Raw genomic sequence first — 19095 nt, 5'->3', positions numbered from 1 at the left:
AGAGCTGTGTGCTAAGTGCTTCCCTTATTCCTCCACCCCTATCAATATTCCCCTTGTCCCTTTTCCCACCCTCCGCCTTCCCCGCTCCTACCAAACCTTCCCCCTGCTCCTATCCACCCTCCTGCATCACTCCCTGCCTTCTCCGCTCCGCTCCTAGTCGGCTCACCGCTAGTAGTTCTTACTTCCTGACCCTCAAAGTGGATCCGAAGCGGACCACTCATCCTATCATCGGACAATGTCGGACCTGCTCCAAATTCGGGGCACATACTTGGCTAAGGGCGCAGCTGCAAGAGCTGAAGCCAAGCCCCGACCCCTCTGCCTCCTGAGCCGGCATGGTACCTAACAGATCTCTGCTGTAGGGAGTTATGTTACTCTGGGCTTGTATTGATGGTTTTTACCTAGTTTCACTTACCATTACTTTCCTTAGTTTATGTACACATTTTACTGCTTATGTAAACAAACAATCTTCTTGAGCCACCACCATGAGCAGTGCTCTTTTGATTCACTTTCTCTCTGAGCACTACCTAGCTCTAGTCCAGAAACCCTCTAGGGTTGAATGCACCTCCTTGCAGGTATAGCAGCAGGCAGCAAGACCCAACACTTTCTGCACCCAGCAGAATTGTTGTACCCACACTGCCAGATATAGTCTGTGGATCCTATAGTATGCAAACCACAACACATTTACGTGTTTCGCCATGTGTATTCAGTGTCTGCACTGCTAGAGTCGCAGAACATGACTCACCTGTTTCAAAGAGAGAATGTCCTCAACAGTCAAACATATGAAAATTGCAATCAGTACGTCCTGAGGCAGATCAGTTAGCAAGAGACCCATGATGGAGTGCTTGAAGGTTTCTGCCTCCATGTCAGCAACTGTTAGGTACCATGCCAGGCTCAAGAAGTGGAGGGGTCGGGGCTTGGCTTCAGCTCTTGCTGCTGCACCCTTAGCCGAGTACATGCCCCAAATTGGGAGCGGGTCCGACATTGTCCAATGATAGGATGAGTGGACCGCTTTGGTCCGCTTTGAGGGTTGGGAGGTAAGTGCTAATAGTGGCAGGCCAACTAGGAGCGGAGGATCACATATTACAATAACATATTTCCGTATTATATGAGTGAATGGACGTGCATAATATCCTGTATGATATGGGCCAGTGGACCATGGGCCGAAGGTAGATATATCCTCAACTATGATGGATGGGCCTGGGAGTGTTATTATTCCCGATGGAGATGGGTGGGCCCATGTAGGGAATATATAGAGTAGATGAGTGGGCCGATGGACATGAATATTCAATAGATGGATGGGCCAAGGTAGTTGGATATTATGTAGATGGGTTTACCAAGGTAGATGTGTATCAAATAGCTGGGTATGTCAAGGGTGCTTGTTATCACATAGACGGGTGGGCCCAGATATATATCATATTAGACGGGTGGGCCGACAAATTAAGATTATTTTGTAGACGGGTGGGCTGACATATTGATATTATTTTGTAGACGGGTGGGCCAAGGGAGTGGTGAAATATTTATTATATATACGGGTGGGCTGAGGGAGCGGTAAAATATTTATTATATATACGGGTGGGCCGAAGGTAGTTGTATATTGCATAGACGGGTAGGCCGACGTGGGGGTATATAATATAGATGGGTGGGCTGAGAGAGCAATTTATTAGATATTATATAGATGGGTGGGCCGAGGTAGTTGGATATCACATATACGGGTGGGCCCAGATACATATCATATAGACATATGGGCCAAGGTGGTAGTATATTATATAGACGTATGGGCCAAGGTAGTAGTATATTATATAGATGGGTGGGCCAAGGTGGTAGTATATTATATAGACGTATGGGCCGAGGTAGTAGTATATTATATAGATGGGTGGGCCGAGATGGTTGATATCATATCCACTGGGCCGGGTAACATCTATCGAGTTCCAGGTAACATCTATTGATGTCCGGGTAACTAATATCGAGTTCCAGGTAACTAATATCGACTTCCAGGTATTTCATAAATTGAAGAAATCACCAAGTACCAAGTACCGAGTTCCGGGCACCGAGTTCCGGGCATTGAGTTCTGGGCATCAAGCACCGAAACACGAAACTAAAATACAACATTTTGTAAATTGAACAAATCACCAAGTACCGAGTACTGAGTTCCAGGGCACTGAGTTCCGGGCATCGAGTTCTGGGCATCAAGGACCAAAACACAAAACTAAAATACAACATTTCGTAAATTGAACAAATCACCAAGTACCAGGCACCAAGTTCTGGGCACCGAGTGCTGAGTACCGAGTGCCAAAACCCAGCACTCGGCACTTGGTACTCAATGCCCAGAACTCGGTACTTGTGCTGAATATATTGGTAGATCTTAACCTATTGATGTCGTGAGACTATGGATAGACTCCCTTTGACAAGGGCTACAATTTTGATTTTATCTAAAAAGTTCCCATGGTCAAAGTGCTTTCTTGAACACTCCATTTGCAAGTATTTTGCTTATATCTTACTAGGATCTTAACCTATTGATGTCATGAGACCATGGATAGACTCCCCTAGACAAGGGCTACAACTTTGGTTTTCATCAAAAAAGTTCCCATGGTCTACAATATTGAGTCCCAAGCACCAAGCACCGGGCACCAAGTACCGAGCACTGGGCACTGAGTACCGAGCACCGAGCACTGAATACTCGGTACTCGGTACTTAGTACTCAGTTCCCGGTACTTGATACTCAATGAACCCTCCATTTGCAAGTATTTTGCTTATATCACACTAGGATCTTAACCTATTGATGTCATGAGACCATGGATAGACTCCACTAGGCAAGGGCTACGACTTTGGTTTTCATCGAAAAAGTTCCCACAGTCTACAATATTGAGTACCGAGCACCGAGCCCTGAATACTCGGTACTTGCTACCTACTCGATACTCAAAACTTGGTACTTGGTACTCAGTTCCCAGTACTTGATACTCAATGCTGAATATCTTGGTACTCAACTGAGCACTGAGTACCTACTACCGAGCACTGAGCACTGAGCACCGAGCACCGGGCACCGGGCACCGGGCACCAGGCACTGGGCACCAAGCACCGAGCACCAGGCACTGGGCAGATATTTATCTAAAAAGTTCCCACAGTCAAAGTGCTTTCTTGAACACTCCATTTGCAAGTATTTTGCTTATATCTTACTAGGATCTTAACCTATCGATGTCATGAGACTATGGATAGACTCCCCTAGACAAGGGCTACAACTTTGGTTTTCATCGAAAAAGTTCCCACGGTCTACAATATTGAGTACCGAGCACCGAGCCCTGAATACTCGGTACTTGGTACCTACTTGATACTCAGACCTCGGTACTCAGTATACAATGCTGAATCTCTTGGTACTCAACTGAGCACTGAGTACCAACTACTGAGCATTTAGTATATTGAGTATTGAGTATTGAGTACCGAACATTAAGTACTGAATATTGAGTACTGAGCACTGAGCACTGAATACTCAGTACTCGGTACCTACTCAATACTCAATACTCAATACTTGGTACTCGGTACTTGATACTCAATGCTGAATATCTTGGTACTCACCTGAGCACTAAGCACTGAGTACTGACTACCATGTATTTAGTATTTAGTATCAAGTATCGAGTATTGAGTACCAAGCACCAAGCACTGAATACTTGGCACTCAGTACCTACCTGATACTCAATACTCTGTACTCAGCACTGAGCACTGAGCACTGAGTTCTGACTACCAAGTATTGAGTACTGAGTATCAAGTACTGAGCACCGAGCACTGAATACTTGGTACTTGGTACCTACTTGATACTCAAGTACCTGTATAGTGTACCCTCCCTCAGATACATCATATCACTGGACCAGGACACCTACACGATCCTTCTACAGCAACAAAAATTGATAAATCATGTGTTTCACATTTCTCATGTTTCTGACTGCTCTATCCTTGCATAAATAATCCAATATATTCATATATCATTAGCATAGCATATATACTTGCTTTTCATGACCAGGATCAGCTCAAAATATGCTGTTGCTTTGAGATAGTGTATATACTTGATATTTCTACTGATGAAAGGCCCATATCTCTGAATTATTGAACTTTAATGATCAGACACCTAGAGTATATTTCACATATATTCAGTATGATGGATCTAAAATTACAGAAAGATCCACCAGGAATTGAGAGCTGGGGAAGTGAAATAGATAAGAAATCGAGTGTGGGAAACGTCAGTGTTAAGGTCATGCTCAAGGGAGAGGTTACTCAAAGGGCTTCGGCTTCAGCTCGTGCGCTGCGCCCCTTACCCGAGTACGTGCCCTTTAATTTCCGGGGGACAGAGGGGAAGTCCAACGGAAGTCCGGGGAGTTCCGGAGGACTTAGTGTCAGTGGAGTTCAGCGGAACTCTGGGAGGTTTATACTGGGATGGAGTAAGGCTACTACGGAAGTCCGGAGTAGAAACTGAACAGAGGTTAGACTACCCTAAGGTAGAGCCGGAGAAGTAGTCCTAAGGTTTAACCCCTAAGACTCGGAGGTGGACAGGAGATGAGACTCAAGTCCGAAGATTGCAGGAATGAGCAGAACTAAGATGATATTCGAACTGAGGAGTTCCGGAGTATTACAGGGGTTTATATACTGTAGGTAACATGTAAGTAAATCAGTCAGCAAAGGTAAGGGCTATGTATGAAGCATGTGGAAAGTCTATTACTAAGTGTAGCAGATCAAAGCAGTGAAGTCGGAAATGAAGTAGGAATGGACGGATCAATAAGCATAGCGGAAAGAACATAACCGGTAACCGGAGCAATAGCTAATCTAAAAGGAGTTAGGGGTGAGTGCGGAGATGAAGGCGGAGCGCCGGGCAGAATAGTAAGACAGAAGACTGGACTTTAATGGAGTAGATCCAGAATTCCGGATCCGGAGGTATGGGATATGACAGTCAGAGCTCAAATGCCCCAAACATCGAAAATGGTCAGTTGGTGTATCCTTGGCTATGGGCAACCAATTCAAACACTTCTATGCCACATCCCTCCCACCAACACTCTACCCTCAGGGCAGTATGCAGTATAGGTTCCTTAGGTAGTCCACCATGTATCCTACACATTTTTAATGAAATCTTCAACCTGTATCATATATAAATGTGACTTTGTGTGAACAGATGTCAATTTTCACTTTTCACACATATATTGTTTTGCTTGTCATTCACTCAATCCTGGATGGATCTTTCTAAGCCTTTAAGGCTATCATTTACCATGTGGGCTTTTGATCAGTAGAAATATCCCCTTTACATCAGATCTCAAATTTCCAGTCTATGAGTAACTTGGATAATCTGTGTAAGGGTAGGGTGGTAAAACATATCAAAATGTCACAATTGTGATTTGTCAAGTGTTGTTCCTGTGGAAGGATCATGTAGGTGTCCTGGTCTATCTATATGATGTATCTACTACCAATATACATAGAAATAGACCCCATACCTGGGTGCTTGGTGCTTAGTGCTTGGTGCTCAGTAGTGGGTACTCAGTGCGCTCAGTGCTTAGTTGAGTACCAAGATATTCAGCATTGAGTATCAAGTACTGGGAACTGAGTACCAAGTACCAAGTTTTGAGTATCGAGTAGGTACTGAGTACTGAGTATTCAGTGCTTGGTGCTCGGTATTCAATTTTATAGACCGTGGGAACTTTTTCGATGAAAATCAAAGTTGTAGCCCATGTCAAGGGGAGTCTATCCATAGTCTCATGACATCAATAGGTTAAGATCCTAGTGAGGTATAAGCAAAATACTCGACAATGAATGGTTCAAAAGTGTTAAGGTACATATTGAGTAGTGAGTAGGTACCAAGATATTCAGCATCGAGTATCAAGTACTGAGTACCAAGTATTGAGTATTGAGTAGGTACCGAGCATCGAGTATCAAGTACCGAGTCCCAAGTATTCAGTGCTCGGTGCCCGGTGCCCAGTGCTTGGTACTCGATATTGTAGACCGTGGGAACTTTTTCGATGAAAACTAAAGTTGTAGCCCTTGTCTAGGGGAGTCTATCCATGGTCTCATGACATCAATAGGTTAAGATCCTAGTAAGATATAAGCAAAATACTTGCAAATGGAGTGTTCAAGAAAGCACTTTGACCATGGGAACTTTTTAGATAAATATCTGGCCCGTGCCCGGTGCTCGGTGCTTGGTGCTTGGTGCTCGGTGCTCGGTAGTCAGTGTTCGGTGCTCGGTACTCAATATTGTAGACCGTGGGAACTTTTTCGATGAAAACCAAAGTTGTAGCCCTTGTCTAGGGGAGTCTATCCATAGTCTCATGACATCAGTAGGATAAGATCCTAGTAAGATATAAGCAAAATACTTGCAAATGGAGTGTTCAAGAAAGCACTTTGACCATGGGAACTTTTTAGATAAATATCTGCCCGGTGCTCGGTGCTGGGTGCTTGGTGCTCGGTAGTCGGTGCTCGGTGCTCGGTACTCAATATTGTAGACCATGGGAACTTTTTCGATGAAAACCAAAGTTGTAGCCCTTGTCTAGGGGAGTCTATCCATAGTCTCATGACATCAATAGGTTAAGATCCCAGTAGGATATAAGCAAAATACAGAAAGCACTGACCGTGGGAACTGTGTAGATAAAAATCAAAATTGTAGCCCTTGTCAAGGGGAGTCTATCCATAGTCTCATGACACCAATAGGTTAAGATCTACCAAGATATTGAGCATTGAGTATCAAGTTCCGGGAACTGAGTACTAAGTACCGAGTACCGAGTGCTGAGTACTGAGTATTCAGTGCTCGGTGCTCGGTGCTCGGTGCTCGGTGCTCGGTGCTCGGTGCCTGGTGCCCGGTGCTTGGTGCTTGGTGCTTGGTGCTTGGTGCTTGGTGCTTGGTGCTTGGTGCTTGGTGCTCAGTTGAGTACCAAGATATTCAGCATTGAGTATCAAGTACCGGGAACTGAGTACTAAGTACTGAGTACCGAGTATTCAGTGCTCAGTGCTCGGTACTCGGTGCCCAGTGCTCAGGACTCAATATCATAGACCATGGGAACTTTTTCGATGAAAACCAAAGTTGTAGCCCTTGTCTAGGGGAGTCTATCCATGGTCTCATGAAATCAATAGGTTAAGATCCTAGTAAGATATAAGCAAAATACTTGCAAATGGAGTGTTCAAGAAAGCACTTTGACTGTGGGAACTTTGTAGATAAAAATCAAAATTGTAGCCCTTGTCAAGGGTAGTCTATCCATAGTCTCATGACATCAATAGGTTAAGATCTACCAAGATATTCAGCATTAAGTATTAAGTACCGGGAACTGAGTACTAAGTACCGAGTACCAAGTATTCAGTGCTTGGTGCTCGGTGCTTGATGCTCAGTGCCCGGTGCTCGGTGCTTGGTGCTCAGTAGTTGGTACTCAGTGCTCAGTGCTCAATTGAGTACCAAGATATTCAGCATTGAGTATCAAGTACTGGGAACTTAGTACCAAGTACCAAGTTTTGAGTATCGAGTACTGAGTATTCAGTGCTTGGAGCTCAGTACTCGATATTCTAGACCTGTGGGAACTTTTTCGATGAAAACCACAGTTGTAGCCCTTGTCTAGGGGAGTCTATCCGTAGTCTCATGACATCAATAGGTTAAGATCTACCAATATATTCAGCATCAAGTATCAAGTACTAGGAACTGAGTGCCAAGTACCAAGTACTGAGTTTTGAGTATCAAGTAGGTACTGAGTACCAAGTATTCAGTGCTTGGAGCTTTCGATGGCAGGGATGGAGCCCACACCCTCGAAAATTGAGGATCCCTCTGCCATCGAGGGTCTCATATTTGAGCTGAGCCAAGTTCAACTAGCCCTGGACCCATCACCTACTCCCCCAACTGCCGGAGACATTGTGGTGCCGGATGATCCATGCAACCTTTTCCTGTAATACAATTCTGCTGATGACATGGATGTTGAGGTCAAGGTTGAAGTTGAAGGTGGTGATGAGGGTCATCTGGGTGAGGTTGAAATGTCTACATAATTTGGTAGTGTTAGATTTCTGTAAATGTTGTTGAAATGCATTGTACCTCCGGCATACCCAAAGAATGACATCATTGAGTTCTGGGTAACATCTATCAACGTCCGGGTAACTAATATTGAGTTCCGGGTATTTCATAAATTGAACAAATCACCAAGTACCGAGTACCAAGTTCCAGACACCGAGTTCTGGGCATTGAGTTCCAGGCATCGAGCACCGAAACACGAAACTAAAATAAAACATTTCATAAATTGAACAAATCACCAAGTACCAAGTGCCGAGTGCCGGGTTTCGGCACTTGGTACTCGATGCCCAGAACTTGGAACTTGGCACTCAGTGCCCAGAACTCGGTACTCGGTACTTATACCAATACCTAGGCCTATCTGTCTATATGATACATATCTGGGCCCACCCGTCTGTCTAATATTACCCGACGTTGGCCCACCCGTCTAGGTAAAATTCCCCACTTTGGCCCACCCGTCTATCTAATATTTCCCTACATTGGCCCACCCGTCTATGTAATAAATAATTCACCTCACCCTCGGCCCACCTGTCTATCTAATATACCCCTACGTTGGCCCACCTGTCTATGTAATAAATAATTCGCCTCACCCTCAGCCCACCCGTCTACCTAATAATACCCCACATCGGCCCACCCGTCTAAGTAAAATACCCCACATCGGCCCACCCGTCTATCTAATATTTTCCTACATTCGGCCCACCCATCTATGTAATAAATATTCCACCGCTCCCTCAGCCCATCCATCTACAAAATAATACTAATACATCGGCCCACCCATCTATATAATAATATTTGCTATACATCTCTCCTCAGGTCTATCATATATGTCAATCCTACTCTACATATTACCCACATGGGCCCACCCATCTCCATAATAATATTTCTCCCGGCCCATCCGCCATTGTCGATGATATATATAACATCAGCATAGATGGGCCCACCCATCAACATCGGAAATAATATTTCTCCCGGCCCACCCGTCAACATCAGGAATATACATAACATCAGCCCATAATCCGCTGGCCCGTATTACACGGGATATTAGTGGAAGCATAGGAGCAGATGCGGACTGTGATTGGATGGAGCAGAGGATGGATGGGGTGGAGGTGGTCGGAAGGCGGAGTGGATATCAATATTGGAGCAGTTGGATCAGGTATATGACAGCAACACCCTAAGTTAGATCTGAGAGTTCTGGCAAAGTTCCAGATGGAAGGAACCAAGTAGATTATACTGCAGTGGTAGAACAGATAAGAACGAAAGCAAGAAATAAAATTACAAACAGATGAATAGTAATCATGTGTTGAAGGTCCGCTAGTCCCAGAATAAGGTGGACCACTCTTTTCATCACATTACCCCCCTTCTGAGGCCGATGTCCTCTCGAACCTTTGAAAGCTACCTATCTGCCAATCATATATTCCTTGCCTCTGCAGTATTGAATAGATCCAGTCTTCGCAGCTGTGGAACACAAATCTTGACTGGTTGATGACCACCTTTGTGCCTTAAAAACATTTGAAACACTTCGTTCATCCCATAGTCATTTTTTAGGTTTTGTTCTGGTTCCCATGTACTCTCTTCCCATGGCTGACCCTTCCATTTTACCAGGAACTCTTTCTTTCCTCGTCTTTCTCGACTATCCAATACTTTTTCAACTTCATATTCTGGTGTCCCTCCAAGATCTATTGGTGGGGGTGCAGGCAGTTGTTGTTGTAATGGGGATTTGGGTGATGTATAAGAGCTGGAGAAGGACAGTATGGAAAGGTAGGATGAATCTGTTTCCATGTACGAGAAAGGCTCAGTTTGTAGGCATGCTCTCTGACCTTCTGAAGGACTTTGAAAGGTCTGAAATGATGGTCATTGAGTTTCTTTGATGGAAAATTAGACTTAAGGTGGGTTGCTTCCAAATAGACTAAATCCCCGGGTCAGTATTCTGGAGCTTCTTGATGATGTTCATCATAGTACCACTTCATACTTTCCGCTGCCTGCCTTAAAGCCGCAGATGCTTCTTGAGCGAGCTTGCTCATATGTGAAGCAAAAACATCTGCAGCCTCCACTTTGACTCTTGTTTGAGGTTCAATACCTTTACAAGTGTAGTGACCGTAATTGAGGAAAAAGGGAGAATACCCAGTAGAAGACTGGATTTTATTGTTATAGTTGAATTGAGCAAGAGGTTGCCATTCCACCCAATCATCTTGGTGATAATTGGTGAATAAATGAAGGTATTGCTCAATTTCTTGGTTAATTCATTCTGTCTGACCATCTGTCTGCGGATGATATGCAGTTGATCAATGAGTTCGAATCCTGAGGAGTTGATTAAGGTCACACATGAAGTTGGAGGCAAACTGAGAGCCTCGGTCACCAATAACCTGCTCCAGAACACCAAAATCCTACCATACCTGATCCCAGTATAATTGGGCTAGTCCTTCAGAAGAGAGCTCTCCATTTGTTGGTGTAAGTCTTATCATCTTGGACAACCAGTCTACGATAACGAGAATAGTGTTGTTTCCTTTGCTCATAGGAAGTTGGGTTATGAGATCCACCAATATGGATTCCCAGTTATGGTCTGGTACTGGGTTGGGTGAGAGTAATCTGAATGGCTTAGCAGGGAAAGTCTTAGTATGCTGACACTTTTTGCAGCCACTCACACAATGTATTACATCCATGTGAATCCATGGCCACCAGTATGTTCATAATATGAGTTCCACAGTTTTAAACTGTCCTGGGTGACCAGATACAGGAGGATCATGATGGTCATGGATAATTTGATCTCAAAGGGGTTGATCATTCAGGACATAAACACAATTCTTCCACAAATACAAGCATTCTTCGACCTTCCAGTTCTTTTTGTTTCTTCATACTGCCTCTCTCACAAACTTCTCAATCCTTTTTGATGCTCAAATTTTTGACAAAAATTCATCTCCTTCCATTTCAATCTCTGTCATCACCACTCTGAACCATTCTTCCTTCAGTAGAACTCAATTTTTGTTATCCTCCTCCCCCCTTCCATGATCTACTCATCTCGAAGAGAGCATCCGGTTTGCTGTGAGCACTGCTGGGTTTATGAACAAGGGTGAAATCATACTCGGTGAGTTGCAAGGCCCAGTGTGCTTGGTGGCAATACAGTTTTTTTAGCAGATGTGAAATATTCAAGGTTTTTGTGATCCGTTAGGATCTCAAAGGTATGTCATGCTCCCATCAAATAGTGGCGCCACTCATCAAGGGAATGCATGATGGCAAGCAGTTCTTTGTCGTGGATGTCATAATTGTGTTCGACATCTGAAAGCGCACAGGATGAAAATGTGACAAGGTGCCATTTGTTATCATCTTGGAGTTGAGATAGAACAGCTCTGGTAGCGTAGTCAGAGCTGTCAGCTTCAACACAAAAAGGTGAGTCGTCTTTGGGCATGATGAGTACAGGTGCCATAGTGATTGCTCTCTTCAGTCCTTGGAATGCCTTTTCTTCTTCCACTCCCCAGTGCCACTGCTCTTTGCCCATCAGATGATGCAGAGGGTGGGCAATTTGTGGAAAGCCGTGGATAAAACAACAGTAATAATTCACGAAGCCAAGAAATTGTTGGAGCTCTCACTTCATGGTAGGGTGAGGCCACTCCTGCACTCCTCGTACCTTCGTGGGATCCATGAAGACTTCACCATGTTGAATTATAAGCCTAAGTATTCAATTTTCGTCTGCTCAAAAGCACATTTCTCTGCCTTGAGATATAGATGGTTGTCACAAAGAATTTGAAGGACTTCACGTGTGACTCATTGATGTTCTTTGAGGGATTCCATAAAGATAAGGATATTGTCCATATACACAATGATGACTCCGCGACTGATGAGCTCACAGAATAGGTCGTTCATCATCATCTGGAAGGTGGCAGGAGAATTGGTGAGACCAAAGAACATCACCAACGGTTCATAGAGGCCACAGTTCATTGTAAACGCTGCCTTCCACTCATCTCCTTCTCTAATATGAATGTTATTGTAGCCCCATCGAACATCCAACTTGGTGAAGTAATGTGCATTACGAAGCTTGTGTACCACCTCAGAAATCAGAGGAAGATGGTACTGATTCCTAATAGTGGTGGTATTCAGCTTGTGGTAATCTTGAACTGGGTGTAGAGTTCCATCTTTTTTCTTGATGAAGAAGAAGGGAGATGCAATAGGAGATTTTGATGGTTGGATTCATCCTGTACATAAATATTCTTTGATGAATTTATTGAGTTCAGCTTGCTCCACTAGGCTTATTGGATAAATTTTGCTATTAAAGGACTCAGTTCCTGGCTTGAGTTCAATTGTGTGATCCCATCAGTGTCGTTCGGGTAGACAATTGAAAGATGCCTTCTCAAATACTGGTAGAAAATCTTTGAGGTGTTTAGGGAGTAGTTCCTCTAATGACATCTTCTCCCCTTTCCAAAGTGCCTCTTCCGCCAACTTTTGAGATCGTGTTTCCACTGCTCACATCTCCATTTGTCCATGTACATCTTTCCAATAATTATCCCCTGCTGTTTCCGGCTCTATCTTCATTACAAACACACAATCCCCCTCTTCAAGCCCAATTGTCTCTCTTGCCCCCCTGCTTCCTCCTAGTGTCTTCTTCTGGTTTCGAGTCATCCTCCACTCAAGTGCTTGTATAGCATGTTAATGAACAACAATTAAAGGTAAGGTGCCCCAAACGCCAGTCAATAAATGGGTTATGCTTGCAAAACCAGTCATATCTGATAATAATGTCCATTTTTCCAGTATTAGTGACGGCAAAATTGAAAACTTCAATGTGGTCTGCAATTTAAAGATGTAGTTTTGCAACCACTCATATAGGTCCTCCTCCATTATGGGAGCCATCAGCATTATATACTGGAATTGGGTGAGGAAGTGTTTTGAGATTAATTCCTTTGGCCCTTGCAAAGCCTTCGTCTATATAGCATCCAGTTGCACCACTGTCAAGGAGAGCTTGAAGATCAAAGGTACATTGATTGTCTAGGGTGCTGACAAGGATTGGGATGACGACTGCATTCTGATTGATTCGATGGATCCAGGTTTGAGGGTGTTTTAATTCCCTCAAATGCCCCTTTGTACATTCATGTCCATCGCCTGGAGTTGGAGAAGTAGTTCGGGTTGTATCTCCAATGACCATTGACGATTGGCCCACCACCATAACACTTTAAGCACCATGTCATCTGCCCCTTGCAAGTGTTCCTGAACCCACTGAAGGGATTCTTTCTTCTTCTTTTCCTCTGTCTCCTTTTCCATCTGTTCTCATTTCTCATTCCTCTTTTTTTGTTTCATCTCTTTCTTTTGTTGGTACTTTTGTTTCATTTTCTCTTTACGACTTTGTTCTTTGGATGCTCATGAGCCACAGTCACAGGATTTGTTATTGACAGGCTCGTTAATCATACACTTGGCCAGTGAGGTAGCATCCTTTACTCCCAGCTTTCCTGAAAACCCATCTCATTCTGTTCCTCAGCTTCTCTCAGTCATGAACATCTCTGCAACCTCCCCCTTTTGCTCCTTGGTCAGTCCTTCAAACATTACTCTCATCGTCTGCCACCCCTTTGGCTTGGCACAGTTACATGCAATATGACTTAATTCTTCATAGTTATAACATTTCATTGGCCCTGCACGTCCACGCACCCTGGTCCAAGTCCATGGGTTCACCTTGTCCAGGAAAGGTATGTCCACCCCTACTGCTCATTTGACCCCCCATGTTTGTGTTGACCCCTGCCGTCGGACCCACCCCCATGTTTGGATTAGCACCTTGTCCACCAAGTGGGATTCCTGGTCTGAACCATCCTGGTCCCGCCCTTCCTTCTCTGAATTGCCTAGCACCCAACGCTTCTCCCACATCACCTCTCTTGTTTGCTCTTCGATTCCTATCATACCTCTTTACATAGTCCCTACAGGCCATCAAGGTTCAATCAACCTGCAGTGCAGCTACTATTGCCTCAAAGATTGGTTTGTCAAGGTTTTGTTGTAACACGTCAAGCAAAGCCTTGTCATTGAACCCTGCAAGAGTTGCAAGTTGATCAAACTTCGCGAAGTACTCATCTGCAGATTGTCCAGGGCTCTTTTTCAATGTGTGTAATTTGACCTGTGCGGCTCGTTTCTTGTTCGGGTTGTCGAAGATTTCTTTCAACCTGCCTCTTGAATGCTCCCCAACTCGCAAATGTAACTTCTCCCTCCCTTAACTCCCTTGTAATATTGGTGGCCAAGGTGCCTGCAAACCCCTTTTTCATGAACAATAAGGTGGTGACAATTTTCATTTGATCATTGACATAGACACCCAGTTTGGCAGAGAATAATAAATAGAGTTGACTCAAGAAGGGATTGAATGTGTCATATCTCCCATCATAGGCATCAGGTTCCGCAACTGATGCTTTAGGGGGCACTGCTGGTTGTGGCTGAGCCAAGACCTAGGCTACTGTCATATACCCAATTCAGCCACTCCCAATATCATTCATAGATGTCCCTACTATTGGTCCGACCCCCTGTTTTCCTGTCTGCTCCATCCCTCCTTCTCTGACAATGCATGAAGTGCATCTCAGCAGGACTAGCCCTGCTACCTCCACCCAACTCTGCTCCGCTCCTCCAATGCTACCCCTATATCCTCCGACACTATATCCCTACCATCTGACCCTATCTGGAGCTCCGCTCCTCTGCCCTATCGGTCCGCCCGATCCTACTCCTACTCCCTCCACCACCTCTGCTTTTCCGACCCACTCGGTTCCTTCAGTTCCACTCATGTTGCTCCACCCAACTATTAGTCCACCCAACCACCTCACCGGTCCACTCCTAGACTAAGAACCACTCAACTGGTCCTATCTCCTTTTAGTATCATAGTTCCTCCTTTCAGATCGCCAGTAATCCATATACCCAAGCAATTATTGATCTGTCACGTACATACTGTTCTCTGAGCCCTTTCTCATATGTCTCAGTCATCTTTCTAGTAATTCTGTACACTCAGCACATAGCCTTCTGCTATGCTATGCTATGCTACTTACTTAGAGTATATAAACATATCTACATCTGTCTGTAGATCTTTAGTCTGAATATTACGTTTTCTAAGCCCTGCTCTCTTGTCCCTGTTCTTGGGCAAAACCCCTGACAACTCCTGTTTGCCGGCCTAGGGGATTGACTCCCTAGGTTGGCCACCTTCTCCGCTTGTCCAACTTCCTGCGCCTCCGCCACCTTTCCTGTGCATTGGACTTGTAGCCAATACTCTTGTACCTCTGTCCTCTGTGTTTCTGTTCTGCTTCGGACTTCATCCAGGCAGTCTCCTCCACTCCATTCCTACTGCTAGATCTGACTGCAGTAGCCCTCTGACTCTCCCCTGTAGGGCGGACCAATCTCCACCCAACATTCCTGCGCTTACCTAGTAGTCTGTTGGTCCTCCTTCAGAGGACCTCCACTCCAACGTCCTGTCAGAGCTTGTAGAACTCAAGTCGAACTTACAATCCAAAATTAGGGGCACATACTCGGGTAAGGGGCGCAGCGTACGAGCTGAAGCCAAGCCCCTCAGACTCCATCTTACCCCTGAGCATGGTCTTAACAGCTACCACTTGCCCAAGGTCCTGTTGTCCTTGTATGAGTTGTATGAGAAGCTGCTAAAGCAAGACTCCCGTCCTGCATTGCCTCCATTAGGGGAGGCCATGTTTTGGTTGGTATCAAGTGAGTTGTTGGTAGAAGACATGATAGGGGCTGTTATACGGAGGTGATTTAATGATGAAGGTTGCTTTTGTTCTAATGTCAGCAACACCCTAAGTTAGATCTGAGAGTTCTGGTGAAGTTCCAGATGGAAGGAACTAAGTAGATTATACTGTGGTGATAGAACAGATAAGAACGAAAGCAAGGAATAAAGTTGCAAACGGACAAATAGTAATCATATGTTGAAGGTCCGCTAGTCCCAGAATAAGGCAGACTGCTCTTTTCATCACACTCCACCTCCAAGCAATATAAAAGGACCAGGCTTTGCCATGGTGCTGCGTGAGAGTGAAGTATACAAGTGCAAATACTACATATTGGCCGTGATCAGGCACCTAGGCTTTAACCTTTACGATGATATGTCTGGCATTCAATCCCACTGCAAGATAGGGTGGCTGGTGACAAGATCCCATTCAGCCAGAGATTAGTTGTTTGGTAAGATGGAACAGTGTGAGTTTTCCAACTGTGTGTGCATGACACTGGGAAGTAAAAACACTGAAAATAGGTGTCTAGAATACTGAAAATCAGGGTTCAAAATACTGACTTTCAGGCTTTTGCATCTTTCAACTGCAGTTAACATCGGAGCCAGAAGATAGGATGGGCTAGATTTCAGTGTCTAGAATTTTGAAAGTGACATTTTTCAGTGTCATAAATCCTGAACTGAGATTGACAGCACACTGAAAAGCAGTTGATAGAACACTGACATTGTGATGTTCACGGTACTGAAAAACAGTGTTTGAGACGTTGCAAATTAAGAGTCTGTAGTACTGAAGATTCTCTACTCCAGACACTTCTCAGGACACTGAAAATTCACTGTGCACAATGTCAATAATGATTGCAATAATAGTACATTGGTATCAGACTCGGAGTGGGCAAGCGTTACATGATGCGGTCCAAAAAAAAGACAACGAAGCATCGAGGGTCCAGCAAGAACATGAGTCCAGAGCATATCAAATAGCAGGCTGCCAGCAATCCAAGGTGCATGTGGCCTCCATTCGTGAGACAAGACAAGTTGAAGAAAAAAGGTCAGTACTGTCAGTGCCGGGTGCATTTTCTTCTGATGGGGCCTTCCAGTTCATCCCCAGCAGACACAGCCACTGTGCCACACTCACCTTTTCCAGTTGTTGTGTCATAACTGTTGGTGGTTTGGCCCTCTTGCTACACACTTGTGTGATGGCAGCGGTGGTGATCTTCTTGCTGGAAGTTGTTGCTGTCTGCGACTTCAGTGTAGTACTCTTCTTGGATACTCTGGCGGTCTGGTTAGGGTCAGTAGGTGCTGAGGTTTGCGTGAGACGTCCTTTGGATTCTGGAAGTGAATATTTAGTGCAGGTAATGTGTATTGGAGTGCAAACTCACTCAAATAATCCTCAAATTGCTTCTTGAAGAGCTCTGCAATATCAGCAGGCAGCCCTCCTTCACTCCCTGGCCCAATCTCCTCCGAGTCTGAGTCTTTATCTGACCTGGGGTCCATTTCGCTACTATCATCTGAGTCAGAGTGAGCTGCGGGAGCTGGTAACTTAGCATGGCTAGTGGATATATGTGCCTGGGTCAACTTTGAGAGCGTGATCTACAAATCAGATAGTCAATGGTCAAATGATGGGACATCATCACATACCTTGTTTGAGCTCTGAGTCAGCTTGTTGTATCCTATCCTTCTCCTATAGTTGGCATGATTTCTCAAGAATTGTTGCAAAAAATCTTTGACAGGCCACCCATCCTTAAAGTGTGCTAGGTATGGGATTTCGAGCATGGCCTAGCTATTATTAGCGCATATATGCATGTATGATGCACAAAAAACACGTACCAATGTAATTATGGTGCCCAGTAGTGTTGGTGGCTGGTATCTGATGGTGGTCTTGAGTCATAAACCATTGTCCTTGGCAATTTCAATTATCTTGTACTTCAGAACATCTGTGAGATTCCATATAGATAGGAAAAAATGTGCTTACCCAAATTTTCTTATACACAGTATCCTTATCATCCAAATTCATAGCGTGCTGCAAATTAAAATGTCGTCTGGCAGTACCATTGGGACTGTCATATCCTGTACCTCCGGATCCAGAATTCTGGATCTCTCCTACTAAAGTCCAGATCCTCCATCCTCTTGTCCGCCCGGTGCTCCACCTTCATCTCCGTACTCTCAACTATCTCCTTTTAGAATAACTATTTCTCCAGCTACCGGTTATGTCCTTTCCACTTTGCTTACTAATCCATCCATTGGTACTTCATTTCTGACTTCACTGCTTTGATATGTTATACACTTACTAATAGACTTTCCACATGCTTCGTACATAGCTTCTACTTTGCTGGCTGATTTACTTACATGATACCTACAGTATATAAACTCCTGTAGTACTCCGGTACTCCTCAGTTCAAATATCATCTTAGTTCTGCTCATTCCTGCCTCTCTGGACTTGAGTCTGATCTCTTGTCTACCTCCAAGTGTCATATCCTGTACCCCCAGATCCGGAATTCTGGATCCACTCCAGTAAAGTCCATGTTCTCCGCTCTGTAATTTCACCTGGCGCTCCACTCTCATCTCCGGACTCACCCTTATCTCCTTTTAGAATAGCTATTGCTCCAGGCTACTGGTTATATCCTTTCCGCTATGCTTACTGATCTGTCCGTTCATACTTCATTTCCGACCTCACTGCTTTGATCCGTATACACTTACTAATAGACTTTCCACATGCTTCGTACATAGCCCTTACTTTGCTGACTGACTTACTTACATGATACCTACAGTATATAAACTCCTGTAGTACTCCAGAACTCCTCAGTTCGAATATCATCTTAGTTCTGCTCATTCCTGCTTCTCTGGACTTGAGTCTCATCTCTTGTCTACCTCCGAGTCTTAGGGGTTAAACCTTAGGACTAAATCTCCGGCTCTACCTTAGGGTAGTCTAACCTCTGTTCTGTTTCTACTCCGGACTTGTCCATAGTAGCCTTACTCCATTCCCTCATGGTCTTCCAGAGTTCTGCCGAACTCCCCCCGACGTCTGACCTCCAGACTTCCTGGACTTCCATCAGACTTCTGCCTCTCAGAAATTAAGGGCACATACTCAGGTAAGGGGCGCAGCGCACGAGCTGAAGCCAAAGCCCTTTGAGTAACCTCCCCCTTGAGCACAACCTTAACACCGAGTCTTAGGGTTAAAACCTTAGGACTAAATCTCCGGCTCTACTTTAGGGTAGTCTAACTCTGTTCCACTTCTACTCCGGACTTGTCCGTAGTAGCCTTGCTCTATTCATTCCTAGCCTTCTGGAGTTCTGCCGAACTCCCCCTACGTCTGACCTCTGGACTTCCCCTCTGCCTCTCAGAAATTAAGGGCACGTACTCGGGTAAGGGGTGCAGCGCATGAGCTGAAGCCTGAAGCCCCTTGAGTTGTCTTTCC

At 44.6% G+C, this 19095-nt stretch overlaps 4 protein-coding genes across 4 annotated transcripts; 1 reads left to right on the top strand and 3 right to left on the bottom strand.

Moving 5' to 3' along the window:
* Window positions 1-530: 530 nt before the first annotated feature.
* On the bottom strand, window positions 531-982 carry EDB91DRAFT_1251494 (uncharacterized protein; the record flags this gene model as incomplete). The annotated part of the gene is made up of 2 exons (XM_041323389.1): window positions 531-656; window positions 743-982. 2 exons carry the CDS (start codon window positions 980-982, stop codon window positions 531-533), a joined length of 366 nt encoding a protein of 121 aa, XP_041174274.1.
* Window positions 983-6683: 5701 nt separating this feature from the next.
* EDB91DRAFT_1057582 (uncharacterized protein) lies at window positions 6684-7493 on the bottom strand (the record flags this gene model as incomplete). The annotated part of the gene is made up of 2 exons (XM_041314088.1): window positions 6684-6883; window positions 7412-7493. Coding segments are annotated over 2 exons (282 nt in total), but the record flags the coding sequence as incomplete, so codon positions are not given.
* A 238-nt stretch (window positions 7494-7731) lies between these two features.
* On the top strand, window positions 7732-8410 carry EDB91DRAFT_1084523 (uncharacterized protein; the record flags this gene model as incomplete). The annotated part of the gene is made up of 4 exons (XM_041315781.1): window positions 7732-7892; window positions 7927-7966; window positions 8053-8115; window positions 8255-8410. 4 exons carry the CDS (start codon window positions 7732-7734, stop codon window positions 8408-8410), a joined length of 420 nt encoding a protein of 139 aa, XP_041174272.1.
* Window positions 8411-16305: 7895 nt separating this feature from the next.
* On the bottom strand, window positions 16306-17568 carry EDB91DRAFT_1084521 (uncharacterized protein; the record flags this gene model as incomplete). Its single annotated transcript, XM_041315780.1, has 6 exons — window positions 16306-16380; window positions 16408-16425; window positions 16816-17009; window positions 17060-17270; window positions 17319-17431; window positions 17508-17568. 6 exons carry the CDS (start codon window positions 17566-17568, stop codon window positions 16306-16308), a joined length of 672 nt encoding a protein of 223 aa, XP_041174271.1.
* Between the last annotated feature and the right edge of the window lie 1527 nt (window positions 17569-19095).

This window comes from Suillus paluster, assembly GCF_016628075.1.
Source record: "Suillus paluster strain FC165 chromosome Unknown EDB91scaffold_54, whole genome shotgun sequence".
Lineage (NCBI taxonomy): Eukaryota > Fungi > Basidiomycota > Agaricomycetes > Boletales > Suillaceae > Suillus > Suillus paluster.
This window is presented reverse-complemented; position numbering and strand designations above follow the sequence as displayed.